At 39.7% G+C, this 18,691-nt stretch overlaps 1 protein-coding gene and 1 long non-coding RNA gene across 2 annotated transcripts; both read right to left on the bottom strand.

Annotated features, from left to right (window-relative positions):
- Positions 1-1,816: 1,816 nt before the first annotated feature.
- LOC128617309 (NLR family CARD domain-containing protein 3-like) lies at positions 1,817-12,807 on the bottom strand (the record flags this gene model as incomplete). The annotated part of the gene is made up of 6 exons (XM_053640386.1): positions 1,817-4,749; positions 4,874-5,061; positions 5,240-5,459; positions 9,285-9,458; positions 10,562-12,335; positions 12,624-12,807. Coding segments are annotated over 6 exons (2,577 nt in total), but the record flags the coding sequence as incomplete, so codon positions are not given.
- A 272-nt stretch (positions 12,808-13,079) lies between these two features.
- Positions 13,080-14,445, bottom strand: LOC128616769 (uncharacterized). Its single transcript, XR_008387483.1, has 3 exons — positions 14,386-14,445; positions 14,105-14,226; positions 13,080-13,644 (listed from the first exon to the last, which is right to left on the bottom strand). It is a non-coding gene; the product is annotated as an uncharacterized LOC128616769 (long non-coding RNA).
- Positions 14,446-18,691: the final 4,246 nt, after the last annotated feature.

Here is an 18,691-nt window from a genome sequence, read left to right as displayed (position 1 = left end):
TTGAGCTGATTCAGTTTCTCTGTCACATCAGCCAATAATGCAAGTTCAAGCAGCCATCCAGCATCAGACAACAGGTTAGTGTCCTCCCCCTTGCTTCCATAAAAGCCTTAATTTCACTCAGCAATGAAATAAAGCGGTGAAGTTACTCCTACTCAACCATCTGACTTCTGTGTGAAGGAGGAGATCGCCACACTCTGCAGAAATTTAATCAAGAAACAGTTTGAAACATCTGTGTTGTTTGGACTTTGCTCAACTCGAGTTGATAATCAGAATAACCTTTGTCTTAACATGATCAACACCCATAACCTTAGTGCAGATCGCCTGCTGATGAATGATGCAGTGATAGGTCAGAAATTTAGGAAAGTCTGGGTCGGCCTTGCAATGTGCAATAACTCCAGAGTGGTGCCCTATCACAGCTGGAGCTCCGTCTGTTGTCATAGACACCAGCTTTTCAAGGGGCACGCTTTTTTCCATGCAGTAGTTCTTCAAAACATTGTAGATGTCGACTCCTCTGGTCGTGGTTTTCAGAGGAAGTAATGTAAAAAACTCCTCTTTGGTGGAAAAATCATCAAAAACCATCCGAACAAAAACAGCCAACTGGGCTGTGTAACGCAAGTCCACCGATTCATCACATTGAAATGAAAACCATTTACACCTTTGCATGTCCTGTTCTAACTGTCCCATCGCATCTGAGGACAGCAAGGAAACTCTCCTTGCCACTGTGTTGGCACTGAGCTGGACATCAGCAATAGCGGAGAAAATTTCTGTCTTGCTTTTGTGGTCCCTGAACAAAGTTTCGGCCATCGCAATCATCGCTTCCTTCACCATGGCGCCACCAGTGAACTGCTTCTTGTGTTTTTCAAGATGCGCGCCACTTTAAATAATGCCTCTGTTACAGCATTTCCTCTCTTTATCATTTTGGTGAATAAAGATTATTGTTGTTGTAATGTTGCTTTCAGCTGCTTCACTTTTTCAGGTCGTAGAACGCTACCCACAGGAAAGTCCCGTGCAAAGTTACCATGAACTTGACTGAAATGGCGCTCAACATTGCATCTTTTACCGACAGCAACGCTAGCGCCGCAAATCAGGCACACACATCTGCTTACATTGGTGAAGAAAAATTCACTCTCCCATTCCTCATGGAAATAGTATGTTTTCTTCCTTTTGTTTGGTGGAACACTGTCTTTACTCATCCTGAAGCAAACAAAATTTTCTAGCTAATACCATAATATAATAATAGCATGATGACGTGCTTGATTGAAACTTTGGTGTGACGGCCGATGTGGCAAATAAATACTACATTTTCAGTGGAGGGGGTGGGATAGAAAGTGGTATAGCCCACTCTGATTGGATGAAATGGGAAAGAATTTCCAGAATGTCTTCGCGAGCTACCTACAATCAGGCCACAAGCTACTGGTAGCTAAAGAGCAACGTGTTGGAGACGTGTTGCTGTATCTTCTTATCTGAGTACACAGAAGTCCCTGTCCCTGTTCTGACAGAATAAGCTCTCTGTTCATAATTAAATCAAGCAATGATCTAGCTCTTCCACCTTTCTGTATACATTTATTCTGATAATTTCAGCATTAAACTAAGAAGCTTTCACTGAACTCTGTGTCTGTGTGACTTCTTCCCAAACTCGGTACTGAGAAGGTAACAGTAGTATGGGTCCAAGAATTTAATTCTGATCCCAGTATCAGCAAAATCTTAACAGGTTCATTTTTTAGATTCATTTTCAGGAATTAAGCTCATGCAACTCGAGTGTGAAGGGATGGCAGAGCATAAATGAGTCCTCAAATGTGACAGCGCCCTGCATAGAGGCCTCATTTGAAGGGGTTGCTGAGATGTTGCTGCACATTATTTTAAGATGAAAATTTCTGATAATTTAAATGATCAACCCTCAGCGGTCCTCGCAGTATGTGGGGCCCCAGGCAATTGCTTACCTTGCCTGCCCTGTAGATACGCCTCTGGGTGTGCCTGATCAGAAGTCCGGTGATTGAGAAAGAGGCAGTGTGCCTGTGTGTGTTCTGGGAAGTGTAGTTCATGGCTTCCATGTCTGTAGGCAGTGAAGCATGTTGGGAGATCTCTGATGTTCTTGTGGTGAATCCATAGTTGTGAAAAGTCATTGCACATTTCCTTGTGAAGATTTGAACACCAAATAGGAATGAGAGTCTATAGTTTTGTAATGGATTGTGGTGTAAGTAGACAACTGACTTGTTGCGTCACTAGAGGGAGGCAGAGAGCACTGTCTTAATCATAATCAGTGGCCATCAGCCCCACCTGTCTTCAGTCAACCTTGCCATACATGCAGTCCTCTTCAAAAGTATTGGAATTCTTTTGTTTTTGCTATACGCTGAAGACATTTGGGTTTGGGTTCAAAAGATGAGACAATAGATCAAAATTGAAGCTTTAATTTCCTTATATATACATCTAGATGTGATAAACAACTTAGAACATTTTGAGGTGAGCAAAAATATTGGAACACAAAGTCTTCAAGGAAAAGTAAATAAGAGTATTTGGTTTCATAGCCCTTCCTTGCAATAAATAATCAAACGCTGATCCACTGACATCACCAAATATTTGCACTGTTGTGATGCTCTTCCAGGCTTTTACCACAGCTTCTTTCAGTTGTTGTCTGTTGGGAGGGGTTTCCCCCTTCAGTCTCCTCTTCAGGAGGTGAAATGCATGCTCAAATGCACAAATCCCAAAGGCCATGCTCCGAAATAAAGTGGAAATACTACCTAGAAGAGTGGAGGTTATTGTAACAGCAAAGGGGGATTAAATCTATAATGGGATATTCAACAAGTACATATGGGTGTGATGGTATTGTTGGTATTTTTTTCATCTTCACACCCATACACAGTCATGCGGTGCAGATAAATTATGAACACGCCCCCAAAATAATAGCCTGTCCAGGTAGGTATAAATGGCACTGGCACATTTGTAACACACATTTGCCATCAACAGAACTTGTTCTTCCAGCAACCAACAATCACAGAGTAACAAAGGATTCAAGCACTGGACATGGTTCTATAGACAGGAAGTGATGTGCATAAAGAATCAGTGCACACTCTAGTGGGCATGCACAAAAGCGCCTCCAAACAACTTTGCCAAACTCACCCCTACCTTTAATGGTCACCATCTCAGTGAACACAGAGTCGCATGAGTAGAACGCCTAAAGGATGTCCTAGAAACTAAACCCATTCCTGACTGATCAAGTGACTGAGCTATATAAAGATCTAGAGAAGTTTCTAAATTCAACTCTTGCTCTCGTGTGGTCACCTGGGGTTGAGACGCTAAAGATGAACCTATACTCATAAGAGAGTAATCATTTTGTACCCCTGTTGGACTAGACTGAAGCACTGAAGGCTGAGAACTAGAATCAGCGTGGACTTGACCCTCAGAGGTCCTTACACCCGTTCTCGTGTGGACTGTGGCCACTTGTGAATAATCTCCAATTCTAGGTCCTGTCCAATTCTGTGGCTGGAAAGAGCCAGTAGACCTGACCCATTGGTTTACCTGGCATATTGTTGCCAGGTATGAATAGGCTTAAGTTCTGAGCAATGGACAGTTTTAATGGGGCCATCTTCTCCATGTGGTCTGATCTTATTCAGCATTCCCACTTCATCAGTGTAAGTCACAATCTCAAACACAGTGGAGCGCCAGACATCCTGAATCTTATGGCAACCATGAAAATGATTCTTACAATACACTAAAGTGCCAGGGGGTAGTATTGCCACTGAGTCAGGGCAATTGGTCCTACGGTGAATGACCACAGTCTCCAAGTACCTTCGGGAACTGGTATAAATGGAGGTCAAATACTTTTGGTGTTGGGCCACCAAATCTGAATGGGCACCATCTCCTTCCTCTTCTTCACTACCATCAAGCAAACTATCCCTTGGTAGCTTAGGTTTTTGGCCAAACATCAACTCTTATGGGTAGTGTTAAGTCGACAGGTGCATCAAAAAGGAGCTGTAGAAGCAATTGTTACCAGGCTACTAATTTCAGCTGCAAATCCACTGGCCACCCCAATAGCACCACTGCGCCCATTACCTTTATTCAAGTTCCCAGTTGAAAGAATTGACATGAACCTCATCAGGCCATTAGAGATGCACACGAGGGTATTGATTTGTATTATTTCTGGTGTTAGTTCATGTAACACTGTTTACAGAACCAGTGCCTCCATGCATGCTGAACACACACTGTTGGATAGGCACTTTTCTAAATCATCTCCTGGGTTGACCAAGACACTGTGTTCATGACACAGCAAAGGTTGGCAGGTTGCAAGGGAAATTTTCCACTGTATTTTCACATCTACTCTTTGGCACAAGCCTCATGAATGTGAAACAGTGTAAAGTGCATTGGAACCACTAAGGTTAAAAAAGCACTATATAAGTGCAGACCATGTACCATTAACATGCCTGCTCCTGCCTCGTGCTTTGGGATCAGTCGACTGTACATTTCCGGAAGTGTACTTAAGCCTCATCAGTCTCCATCCCCGGGGCAGATCATTGCCGTTGCTTTGTACAGCAGATATTTCGTTACGTGTGTTGATTTCTCCTGTGTATGACCTTCTGCCTGTTCTTGACTTTGTATCTGCTCTGTCCCTTTACGTTTAATGATTCAGCTCCCAAACTGCTGGAAATGTGGGACGGGTTCTAACTCTTCACCAAAACTGCTTTATCCTGGAGAAGAGGTTTGAGGTGAGACTGTTGTCATACCCCGGTCCTGGTGAGTTTATTATCCTTAATGCTGAAAGACAGAAGAGCATCAGTATAAACACACAACATCAGCATAAACACCAACAGACACACACACACACTATTCAGTATGATACAGTAGAGTAGAGTAAAGAGACAGTAAGTCAGTAACTCACCATAATGTCTCCAGTTTACAGTGTGGATCCTTCAGTAGATCAGAGAGCAGCTTCACTCCTGATTCTCCTGGATTATTACCATTCAGATCCAGTTCTCTCAGGTGTGATGAGGAGTTTGACCTCAGAGCTGAAGCCAGAGAAGCACAACCTTCATCTGTAATACTGCAGTTATACATCCTGCAAGAAAGAAAACCTACTCACACTTAACACACTCAGTTTTAGCTCTGAAAACATCAACTACACAAAATCTTTATATACAGAACATTTACTCTCCATCTCACACACACAACAATGACAATATATCACATCACTACAATTACAATCACCACAGATGGAAACTGGATGTAGCTGTGTTTATTAAAACTCTGCTCTGTGTGTGTGTGTGTGTGTGTGTGTGTGTGTGTATGTGTACTTCAGTATCTCCAGTGTACAGTGTGGATTCTCCAGTCCAGCAGAGAGCAGCTTCACTCCTGAATCCTGCAGTTTATTGTAACTCAGGTGCAGTTCTCTCAGTCTGGAGGAGTTTGAGCTAAGAACTGAGGACAGAACTCTACAGCTTTCCTCTGTCAGATTACACACACACAGCCTGGAAGAGAAATGATGAAGTGTAGAAGAATGAGATGAGAAGAATGTCTCAGCTTCGTAAGCTTTGTAAGTGTTCTGTTGTTGGCTGTAAGAATGAACTCATCTCTGATCACCTGCCAGCAGAATAATGACTGGAAAGATGGAAAAGGAAATTACATTAGAACCGTAACTACTATTAGTATATATGAGTATGTTATGCTTGTTTTTGTGTTATAACCTGCAGTAATTGTGGGAGGATTAATTATATTGGAGTTGGGGTACTCGATTCAAATTATGAAGAGAATTTGGACTTGTCACACACTCAAGTAAATTTGTACTCAAACTTAGAGAGAGAGTAACAAGAGCGAGAGAGTGACAGAACATTTCCTGATTGGTCTCTCTTTCTGCTAGCTAGACCTATCAGTTGTCTCTGTGGGCAGGCTTTAAAGTCGACCGCGCTCTCTCTCTCTCTCTCTCTCTCTTCAGTTCATTAATCAGTTCAGTATCACTGTAGCGTCATGGCAGAGTGTCCAAAAAAAAAAAAAAGAAAACACGCACTTTACTCCAGACTACACTAAAGTGTACCCCTCCTTCATAGGGGTCAAAAATAACAACAGTTTTCAACAGCGACTCTTTGATTGCCCATGGTGGGTTAGATGATTGTAAAAGACATGTTGAGGTGAGTTTAACAGGTGTGATTTGTTCATTAGCATAGCTAACGTTATTTAAACTAGCTGGCTAGCTGCTAAGGAGCTAATCTGTTGATGTCCTACATGATGAGGAGAAACCCCCTGTAGACTTGCTTAAAGTTGTAATAGAATAAAAATATGGCTAAAAGAGTTGAATAGAATATAATAGTACATATTATTTTAATGTCACATTTAGCATTTAGACTACCAACTTATACTTAAAAATGAGTGTATGTCTGTATGTATGTATATACTGTGTGTGTGTATATATATATATATATATATATATATATATATATATATATATATATATATATATATATATATATATATATATATACACATATATATATATATACACATATATATGTATATATATATATATATGGGTGAGATGGGGCTGCAGGACTGGTGGAGCTACCTCCCTGAAATGAGTTTTTGCACGGTGGCATGTCAGCATAAAATTAAGATAAGAAATGAATCGATGTCTCCAGGCCACACCTGAAACGCGCTCACAGACAGCCGCCTCATCATGTGAGTACTGAACTGAGTTCTCTTTAGAGGCTTATTATGCTTGGATGGTGAAATAAATACACACACATCATGTCAAAACGCAGGCCTGGTCGAGTATTCATGCAAACACAGTCAGTTATGATTTAAGTGAACGTAAACAGTTGGGGAAAATTCGGAGGTGTGTCAATACAGTATATTAGGTCTGTGCATTAGGTCTTAAAGTGACAGCAGTCTAATAAACCTGCTGCTGTCTGTGTCATTAATGTTCATCAAACAACAAAACACAAAGAGAAAATCACTCACTCACTCATTTGACTGAATAACTTCAGTAAATCTAATAAGAATCACTGTATATGTCACACAGTGAAGTTAATTTTATTTTACAATTAATTGTTTTATTCAATTTCCGTAGTATTTCTTACTTGAATACTACTGATAGACCTACCTAAGAAAACATATCGTTATCGTGAAACGTATCGTGTAGTCATATCGCCCACCCCTAAATATTAACATTTGGTAATTCCAGTCTTGAATTTCACGTAAAATGTGAAATGTACTTCTCAATGTAGTAAATCTCATAAACCCTGCTGATGTTTTTTTATTATTTTAGAAATTAAAATGAAAAAAGTTACAAGAACAGAGCTGTGTTCAGAAATGAGTTTGTTGTGATTCATAGACAAATTACAAGCAATAATAAAGCATGAAGCTTGTTGTTAAGACATGCTGCTCAATGTAACTCTACTCTGTATACTCTCTCTCTGTTTCTCTCTCTCTGACTATATAACTGTGGGGGAGACGCATCAAATCACTGAAATGTAACTCGAACTGGAGGACACAATATTGTGTGACACAAAAACAAAACAGCTTCATTTGTATTTTCATACACTTGTAATCTAATAAAAGTTCTACAAATACCTCTACATCCATTTTTTTATTGAAACCATTTTTTGATAGGAAACTAGTTGAGGTGCTGATGACATGAAATAAAAATATTAAATTGCGATGGCAAGATGTAATAGTGGTATTTTTTGTTACAGTTATGTTGCCATTGGTTTGTGAAGGTTAAAATACTAATTTAACAGCTCAGTGTTGAGTTTACAATTGCAATTTCAAATCTTTTATCAATGTAATTACTTTCTGGACTCGGCCAGAATCGACTCAGACTTGGCCATTAAAGACGCGGACTCAAGTCCAACTCTGCCCCTTTTGGACTCAGACGTGGACTCAGACTTGATTGGTTAAGGACTTGGTCTCGATTCGGATTCGACAAAGGTGGACTCGGATCCAACACTACTAAATATATTTAAAAAGCAGCTTTAACACATTTATTTACCTTGGCTTTCAATTAGGCCTCTTCATTTTAGGCTTAAAACTGATTTTTTTTAAATCTCATAATGTAATTTAAATTTTATTTTCTGTTTGATTACTTAATTATTTCTTAAGGAATTTTTAGGTTTTAATATTGTATTTTTATCTTTAATGTTGTGTTGCAATATTTTTGTTTTAAAGGGGACCTATTATGCAAAATTTACTTATAATGGAGTTTGAACATAAATGTGTGTTGGCAGAATGTGTACACAACCACCCTACGATGGTAAAAATCCACCCACTCCTTTTTTATGTTCCCAATAAATCATAAACAGAGTCTCAAAATGAGCCGCTTTTGTTTTCGCCCTAACGTGACGTCACGTTGGAACAAGCCCTGCCCTTAGCTCCTCCCCTGAGTGAGCTGCACACAATCGGCCATGTTCTCTGCGCTGCAGCAGCTACAGTGATGAGAAGAATGTCTCAGCTTCGTAAGCTTTGTAAGTGTTCTGTTGTTGGCTGTAAGAATGAACACGAAAGTCGTCATGTACTCCCGGCATCAGAGACACTGAAGACGCAGTGAAGTTTTATTTTTGAAGGAAATGTGCCCCAAAATACCTAAAATCATTTCACACCAGACCGCTTTGTGAACGAGGGTCAATACAAAGCAGGATTTGATAAAAACTTGATTCTCAAGCATGGATCAGTACCCACTGTTCGTGATCCAGCTTCATATCCAGAAGACGGAAATATCACACTTTATATTTTGGGAATGTTTGCAAATCGATTTTCCGAATGAGCTTGTTAACAGATTCCATGGCTAATGCGGCTAAAGTGCCAGAGTTATGTCGCCATTTTTATTTTTTTACCTGAAAACACACCTTTATTATTCACAATACAGTAAGGTGATTGTCTTTTTGAAAACTGTGTAGGTTTTCTGTGAATCATTTTACACCAGGCTGCTTTGTGAATAAGGTTGTTAGCAGATTACACAGCTAATGTAGTATCGGAAGCAGGAGCTGGTCTCTTCCAGCCTGATTTTGCTTCCACCCAAAAAGGGGCATTTACAGCAGGGTATAAGATCTGTGGGGTATTTTGGGCTAAAACTTCACAGACACATTCTGGGGACACCTGAGACTTATATTACATCTTGTAAAAAGGCTTAAAATAGGTCTCCTTTAATATTATATTTGTCATTTTATTTTATTTTCCATTGTGAAGCACTTTGAGCTGCATTTTATGTATGAAATGTGCTATATAAATAAAGTTATTATTATTATTATTATTGGTGGGGGGGGGGGTGTGTGTGTGTGTGTGTGTGTGTGTGTGTGTGTGTGAACCTCAGTGTCTCCAGTGTACAGTGTGGATTCTCCAGTCCAGCAGAGAGCAGCTTCACTCCTGAATCCTGCAGGTTATTGTTACTCAGGTTCAGTTCTCTCAGACTGGAGGAGTTTGAGCTGAGAACTGAGGACAGAACTCTACAGCTTTCCTCTGTCAGATTACACCAACACAGCCTGGAAGAGAAATGATGAAATATCAGAACTCTGACCTCAAACACACAAACACAGCCATAATCCAGCTAAAGTTTACCATGTAACAGAAATGGGAGTGTGTTTCTCTTACACACAGAAATCAGAGGACAGGACACCACATCAGTACTATTATTATTATTATTATTATTATTATTATTATTATTATTATTATTAAGCATTTGTTCAAACAAAAAACCCCATCTGTTTTTATTCCTTTAAGGATGATTGTAAATGATAATAATAATAATAATAATAATAATAATAATAATTTATTATCAGTTACAATGGTACTTAAAGGACTGAAAACAGAAGGTTTTTTGTTTGAACAAATGCTTTATAAACCATTTTTTAATGAAAGTACGTGTTAAAATGTCTCCAACTAAAAAATAAATAAAATAAATAAGAAATCTCCCGTTTGAACAAAAAGGAGCAGGATGTGCTGTGGCTTTGTTTGGAAATATTTTGTTGGTGAAACAGAACACAAACAGACAATAAAATGTAAGACAGGTAATATTAACTTATTCTTTCTGTTAGCATAGCATAAATAAAGATAACATCAGATGTGTGAGCTTTAATATGTCTAAAATAAATTAATATGTACTGTAGCTGCACAGCCAGACTGCTACTGTACCTTTAACTCACACACACGCACACGTCACATGTTGTACTCATATTGTTCCCATGGTGACAGTGTTATGTTTTTCTTGTTCTCATTTGTGAAGTTCTGTTCAATGTCTCTTTCAAGTAAAAGGAGAAAAGAAAAAGTGCCTTTCACTGGAGTTTAGTTCACAAAATGATCAAAAAGCAGTCATGAATACATGCAGTTATTTTGTAGAGATCATTTTCATCAGTTTTAGAGAAAAGGTAATAAATGGTGATATAAGGTTTTGTCCATATGGCCCAGATCTCAGTGCAGACGTAACCTGTTAGTGTAAAAAGTGAAACAATCTTCTGTAACAGTACCAGAGGTTTGTTTAAAGATGATTAGAGTAACTATTAACAAGCATTAATCCAAACAGTGCAGTTCAGTGTTACATTAAAATAACAAACCATGCAGTAATACATTTATAAATAAAAATACTCACACAGCTTTTCTGGAGGCTTTGACCACTGGCAGCAGCTTCAGAAGACATTCATCTGATCGGTCATATTTCCTCAAATCAAACTCATCCAGCTCCTGATCTGAGTTCAGTAACACAAACACCAGAGCTGACCACTGAGCAGGAGAGAGTCTGGTTCTCCTGAGACGACGGTCACCTCCTCTGTTCACGTAAGTCTGTACTTCCTGCACTAGAGAATGATCATTCAGTTCATTCAGACAGTGGAACAGATTGATTGATTTCTCTGGAGATGGATTCTCCCTGATCTTCTCCTTGATGTACTCGACTGTTTCCTGTTTGCTGTGAGAGCTGCTTCCTGTCTGGGGCATTAAGCCTCGTAAGAGAGCCTGATTGGACTCCAGTGAGAGACCCAGAAGGAAGCGGAGGAACAGGTCCAGGTGTCCATTCTCACTCTGTAAGGCCTTGTCCACTGCACTCCTGAGGAAATCAGACATGGTCGACTTGCTGAAGAAATGGAAAAGTCCAGTGCGCTGCTCCACTAACACATTTGTCTTTCTAAAAATAAAGCAGAGAAATGTGTATAAAGCAGCCAGAAACTCCTGAACACTCAGATGTACAAAGCTGAACACCTTCCCCAGGTGAAGCCCAAACTCCTCTCTGAAGATTTGGGTACACACTCCTGAGTACACTGCAACTTCTCCAACATCAATGCCACACTCTCTCAGGTCTTCCTCATAGAAGATCAGGTTTCCTTTCTCCAGCTGTTGGAAAGCCAGTCTCCCCAGTGCCAGGATACTCGCTCTGGTCTGCTGAGGATCAGGGTCACATTTCTGATGGTACTTTTGGTCCTTGTGTTTGATCTGAAAGATCAGGAAGTGTGTGAACATTTGAGTCAGAGTCTTGGGGACCTCTCCACTCTCTGCTTCACCCAACATTCTCTCTAGAACAGTGGCTGAGATCCAGCAGAAGACTGGGATGTGGCACATGATGTAGAGGCTTCTTGAAGACTTCATGCGTGTGATGATTTTATTGGCCAGGCTCTGATTGCTGATCCTCTTCCTGAAGTACTCCTCTTTCTGAGGATCACTGAAGCCTCGTACCTCTGTTACCTGGTCTACACACTCAGGAGGGATCTGATTGGCTGCTCCTGGTCGAGAGGTTATCCAGAGGAGAGCAGAGGGAAGCAGATTCCCCTTGATGAGGTTTGTCAGCAGCACGTCCAACGAGGCTGACTCTGTCACATCACACAATCTCTCATTCTTCTGGAAATTTAGAGGAAGTCGACACTCATCCAGACCATCAAAGATCAACACCACTGTGTAGGAGTCTAGTAATTCTAGTTTTCTCATTTCTGGGAAAAAGTGATGAAGAAGCTCCATCAGACTGAGATTTCTCTGTTTCATCAGATTCAGCTCTCTAAAGGGAAGTGGAAACATGAAGGTGACGTCCTGATTTGCTTTTCCTTCAGACCAGTCCAGAATGAACTTCTGCACAGAGACTGTTTTTCCAATTCCAGCAACTCCTTTAGTCAGCACTCTTCTGATGGACTTGTCTTTAAAGAGCTCGTTACATTTGATGGGTGTCTCCTGTGTTGCTGGTCTCCTGGACGCTGTCTCAATCTGTCTCACCTCATGTTCATTATTGACGTCTCCACTCCAACCCTCTGTGATGTAGAGATCTGTATAGATCTCATTCAGAAGTGCTGTGCTTCCATGCTGTGAGATTCCTTCATTAATTCTTTTAAACTTCTCTCTCAGGCTGGATTTCAGCTCTGTCTGATACACAGAGGCCACAGACTCTAATAAACAAAGTAATAACATGTTTTAATGTGAAATCACTGAGCACAATATAAAATGTAAAATTCTTTCAAATGCTGCTGTTCATTCCTGATTCATGGACTAAATATTATTGAAGGAACAGGACCACTTTACAAAGTAATCACAAACTGGACCACGAACAGAACAGAAAAGCACCAGATGTACATGATACTAAACTCAAACTTCAAACTAAAGGTGTTCATATCTAAAACTATTTCCTCTCTCTAAAGTGAACGTGATGGAATAAAGCCATGACTCAGAGCCCTTACTGTTGTGCAGTGTGTTAGCGAGATCTGTGTGGTTCATGTTCTTCAGGACATGCAGTGTGATCTTCAGCGCTCCCTCTCTGACACTGTGCAGATCCTCCTCATCCTCCACCTCCCACTCAGTGCATGCTGGGTAATCTGGACTCAGGAGCTTCCTAAACCTCTTCAGCTCATTCTTTATCAGAGTGATGACTTTGTGTTCCAGCTCCTGGTAAGAAACACACAGGAACACATCTAAATATTATAATGTTACACACTGAGAGATGCTTTTATTTATGAAAAGAAGAAAGGTCTCTTTCTATTACCACAGTTACAACTGAAATTCTGTCTGATTACCCATAATGCTGCTGCACATCGATAAACCTGTGAACCATCATTATCTTAAATCAAAAACCTACAACCTACTCACACACAAGTTACACACATTAAAAAGACACACACACCTTGAATATGGAGTCCAGCTGATTTCTGCTGATGTTTGATTTCTTCTTTTGTGGTCTGTGAACAAATAAAACACATGATGTAATATAGACTATATGTATTCATAGCTGCACAACACACTAATACATACAGAGACAGATATTTAACACTATCCTCTTAACACAATACACTGATTTCAGGGTTTCCTCACTGACACTAACAAGTTTATGAATAAAATAGTGATCTAGTCATTAATGTCCCAGGTGTAAATGTTGTTGTGTAGCACCACAGACCCTCCAGCTCAGGGACTGCAGGCTGAACTGAACTCTTAAAGCAGTTTTCCTCACTGCCAGTCCGAGAGCTGCAGCACTGCACACTTTAGTGTTTTACTGCTTCAACACCTGATAAAGATCATGAAGGGCTTCATAATGAGACCAGTGAGTTTGATCAGGTGGAACACTGCTGTAAAACACCTCACTGTACTGACCTCACATCAGGAGAACTGGCTCCGTCTCTGAACTTATTTGGAATATCCATTGACGCATCACTCTTCATGGACACACAGCTGGGTTCTGGTGAGTCTGATCTCTTTCCCTCCATCATTCTGTAATTAGAACAGAAATATCAGCAATAATTAATACTCTGCTGTCTCAGCACTGTTACACAATGTGTTCATTATTAAACACCAATAATTCCATTTTATTAATTCAGCTACAGTCTGCACACTTATTCAAACAGGAGACACGCCTCATACCTCAGGAATTACACTGATGTCAGGAGTCCCAATCACAGATAACTGACTCAGCTGGGTCTTAAAGCCTGTAGAGTTCACTGACTCAAAGCTACGCTGCTCTTCTCCTCCACATTACACAGTCCTTTTTACTCTTCTCTCAGTGAATGATTTCTCTAAACTGTTCTTAGATCAGATCAGTGATATATTCACTGCTATTAAACACCTTAAACCAAAGTTTTGTTCCTCTGTAAACTAGTGAGTGTTTAGAGATACAGATCTGTTCCCATGAGACGGTGTGTATTTATTGCTGGTGAATGGAAAAGTAACTCACCTCTCGTCTTTCTTTAAGTCCTGTTCTCCAGACACACTCATGTTGGAGGTCATGTCTCCTTCTCCAGATTACAGCAGGACACACGTTTACTTCACTCCAACATCGGTGTGTTAAATCAAACCCTGTATCAGCACAGAGTTCACTTACAGGAAATAGTCACGGTATCAAGTCATAAAACAACCTGTGTATATTCAAACTTCAGTACAAACCCACAAAACTCTTCTGCATCTGGTGTACATTCAGTGTGTTTATATATTATAGCTTTAGATTTAGATACTCACTGTGTTTTTACTCCTGAAATGGTTTATCTTCCCCTCGACACAAAATGGAGCTGCTGACTTTCACCTTCACCTTCTTCCGGCAGAGGGGGAGGGTTTGTACATTTGTCAGGGTACATTAAGGGTGGGGACCACCGAAATTAATCTTTGACCTACACCTGTTAAGATAATGATGGTTGGTGATGATCTTTGACCTGGCTCAGGAATTTTAGAGGTGTGTGTTTGTGTGTGTGTGTGTGTGTGTGTGTGTGTGTGTGTGTGTGAGTGAGTGAGTGAGTGAGTATGAACAATATTTAATGGTGGATTTTTAGTGATTCTGCAGTAAAACATTAAACAGTAAAAATATAACAGCGTATTTTCACGTTACAAAAACGTAAATACTACTAATAAAGTGTTTTAGTTTACTGATTTTCATTCACTCAGCTCAAGCAGGTCAGTCCTGCTGAAATCTATATTACTACTTTTCTCTTTCCATGCCAACGTGCCCTTTGCCTGACAAAGCCATTCACAAAACATATTTGACAGTTGGGGCCTAATTCTAAAATCACCAGATACCAAATGTACAACAGTTTTGTCTTGCTGCCATCACAAAATAAAAATGTTTAAACGTTAAGTAATGTAGTCACGGAGGGTATGTACATTTGTCACACTACATTAAGGGTGGGGACCACCGATATTAATCTTTGATCTACATCTGTTAAGATAATGACGGTTGTTGATGATCTTTGACCTGGCTCAGGAGTGTTAGACAGGGATGTGTATGTGTGTGTGTGTGTGTGTGTGTGTGTGTGTGTGTGTGTGTGTGTGTGTGTGTGTGTGAGAGAGAGAGAGAGAGAGAGAGAGAGAGAGAGAGAGAGAGAGAGAGAGAGAAAACACAGAGAACACAGAGTCTCAGGAAACTCATAGTCAGAAATAATCACAATGCTTTTGTCTAATAAGTCATTCAGGGACCTATTACCACAATTTAATTAAATTTGTGATTGCAAGATAAAAATTCTAATTTATTGATTTGATTAAATATTTAAAGTTGTAAACATTGTTTTGATGAGATGTGTTGACATAATAATGTTGATAATTACATCAACTTAATATTGTGTGTAGTTTAAACTGAAATCTCTGCATTAATTGATTTAAAACAAAACTGAAGTTGTAGTACGTTTACATTTACATTTATTCATTTAACAGACACTTTTATCCAAAGTGACTTACAAATGAAAGAATACAAGCAAAGCAGTCTATCAAGCAGAGAACAATACAAGTAGTGCTACCATACGAGATCTATTAATTGAGTTCTAGAAGAAAGTAGTAGTTTAACGAAATTAAGGCTTGATAACTTCAAGTCACTAATGTCAAGTTCGTACCCATTTAACATGTCTGGACAAATTCAGACAGTTAAGACAGTGTTAGAGGACCTGTAGACTGAACAAATACTATACATAGGACGTTTCAGTGTGAGTATCATTTCACTTTCAAATAAATTCTACTAAAGCAAAGAATTTGGGAATATTCTCAATTGTGATATGACCAATAGTGGACTTGTGTATACGTTACACCTGCTAATACAGTTGATGGACCATTTTGCACTACTACACATAGATAATGCTAGTCATATTTAGCAGTGTAATTTGAAAATCTACTCTTTAGTTTACCGTAGCAGTGGATAAGAATGAAAAAGTTTCATTTGACAAATCTGCTCATCTACAGAGGGCTTTTCATTTGTTTTATAGGAAAGAAAAGCATTATTGCATTTCTACTCATTCGTGTAAACGTCAACTACATTGTGTAATCTAATTTCATGTATTGATAAATTTTTTATTTATTTTTTAATCTTTTGTCATTCAAACATATAGCCTTCTAGCTCCATTGTAGTCAGTTTGCTGTTTGAGCAGAATTAGCAGCCTTTGGACTGTGGATAGTTCTATGAGAGAGATAAGTAGTAGACGCAGAGTGTTTCATTTTTGTCTATATTGCTCATTTCATTCAGTGCTTTTATGTCTATAAAACCTGCAGAGATGTTAGGTATGAGATTTGTATTGTAACTCACACTGGATTTTAGTTACTATTGTTAATTAGTTACTATAACTTAAAGTTAGTCATTTTTCCTGGTTTAAAAGGCTGTATTCTACTGGAGAAAATCTAAATGGAGCAATGTAATTTTAAAAATGATTGTCAACTTAACAACTTGTCTTCATAATTATGGTAATTAAGTACATAACACTTAAATTCCTTTTAAATAATATGAAAAGAAAGTGTGTTTGTGTGTGTGTCATATTTTTTGGTTGGATGTGTACGGAAATTCATTATTAATCATTTGCTTATTTTTTCACCAGCCTTGTGTGTGTGTGTGTGTTTGTGTGTGTGTGTGTCATATTTTTAGTTGGATGTGTGTGTGCTTTTATAGACAGGGTTGTATGCATGTGTGTTTCTCTGTGTCTGTGTGTGTGTGTGTGTGTGTGTGTAATACATCGGAACGGGGTTTTACGGGGTTGACCTTTGACCTAGGCCTGACTCTCAGAGTGCTCGACTTTTGTAGACTGGAACGTATGCATGTGTGCAATGTATGTGTTGTCTGTGCATGCGTGTGTGTTTGGCTGTGTGTGGAATTGAACCATTGACCTAGGCCTAACTCAGGAGTGTTTCACAATCTATGTGAACGGAAAGAACTTGTGTGTGTGTCATATTTTTGTTGGATGTGTGTGTGCTTGTATAGACAGGGTCATATGCATGCGTGTGTCTCTGTGTCTGTGTGTGTGTGTGTGTCATATTTTTGGTTGGATGTGTATGTCTGTGTGTGTGTGTGGAATACATATGACCATACTATATATGAGAACATGTGTGTCTGTGTGTATCTGGAATGCATGGGAACCGGATTTAACATAACTATTTTTTATGATGCCAACATAAATATCCATCCATCCATCCATCTTCTACCGCTTCATGGGGAACCTGGAGCCATCCCAGGGAGCATCAGGCACAAGGCAGGGTACACCCTGGACAGGGTGCCAGTCCATCGCAGGGCACAATCACACACAAACCCATTCATACATTACGGACACTTTAGACATGCCAATCAGCCTACCATGCATGTCTTTGGACTGGGGGAGGAAACCCTACAGCACGGGGAGAACGTGCAAACTCCACACACACATGGCCCCAGCAGGACTCGAACCCCAGACCCTGGAGATGTGAGGCGAACGTGCTAACCACTAAACCTTTGACCAAGATCTGTCAAAAATAAGGTTACAATATACAAACTATTCCTCTCTCTCACCACTTTAGCAGTGTGCTGCATGGCCGTGTATAAAACCCGCTTCCTACCAAAAGACACCCTAGCTCTGACCCATAACAACGCATACACAAATCAGAATAACACATACTCAACCGTTTCCATTGAATGGATTCAATATGTCAAAAGAACACTTGGCATTAACATTCAGCACACATTAAACCACGGCGAGATGGTGATTGGAAAATACCATCTCGATGGTTATTATGAAAAGGATGGCGTCAAATACGCTTTCAAATTGAACGGTTGTATTTTTCAGGGGCATGATTGTCGTTATAACCCTAAACATTTACATCCATTATCAAAAGTGCCCTATGGCTTGCTCAGAAGACAATTTGATGACAAAGTAGAAATACTGGAAAAAGCGTATGGTCTGGATGTTGAGGTAATGTGGGAGTGTGATTGGAATAACCTTAAACTGACCGATGTCGCTGTAATGGCCTTTATGTCCACTTACACACATCCTGAAAGATTGAAACCGCGCAACGCTCTATTTGGTGTCATACTAACGAATACAAATTGTATCACAAAGCCGACATTAGTAAAAAAATAAGATATGTCGACTTTACAAGCTTGTATCCCTTTTGCCAGGCCAAAAAATGTTACCCCATAGGACATCCACAAATAATTTTCAAGGATTTTGAACCTCTTGAAAATAATTATGGGTTAGTCAAAGCTACAGTACTGCCACCACGAAAACTGCTTCACCCCGTCCTTCCCTATAGGACTGGTGGTAAGCTTATGTTTCCACTTTGTCGTACATGCACAGAACAGCAGAATCAGACAGCGATTTTGCGATTTTGGGTCAGCATCGAGCTGTTGAAAGGTGTGGAAAAGCGTTATGTTGTAACGAAAGTGGACGAGGTGTGGCATTTTCCACAATGGTCAGAAACTTTGTTTTGTGATTATGTTAAAACATTTTTATAATACAAACAAGAGGCCAGTGAGTTCCCCACACACATTGTGACAGATGCAGACAAGGAATCCTACATCTCAGATTACTTTGAGAAAGAGGGGATTAAG

Source organism: Ictalurus furcatus, chromosome 13 (assembly GCF_023375685.1).
Source record: "Ictalurus furcatus strain D&B chromosome 13, Billie_1.0, whole genome shotgun sequence".
NCBI classification, from domain to species: domain Eukaryota; kingdom Metazoa; phylum Chordata; class Actinopteri; order Siluriformes; family Ictaluridae; genus Ictalurus; species Ictalurus furcatus.
This window is presented reverse-complemented; position numbering and strand designations above follow the sequence as displayed.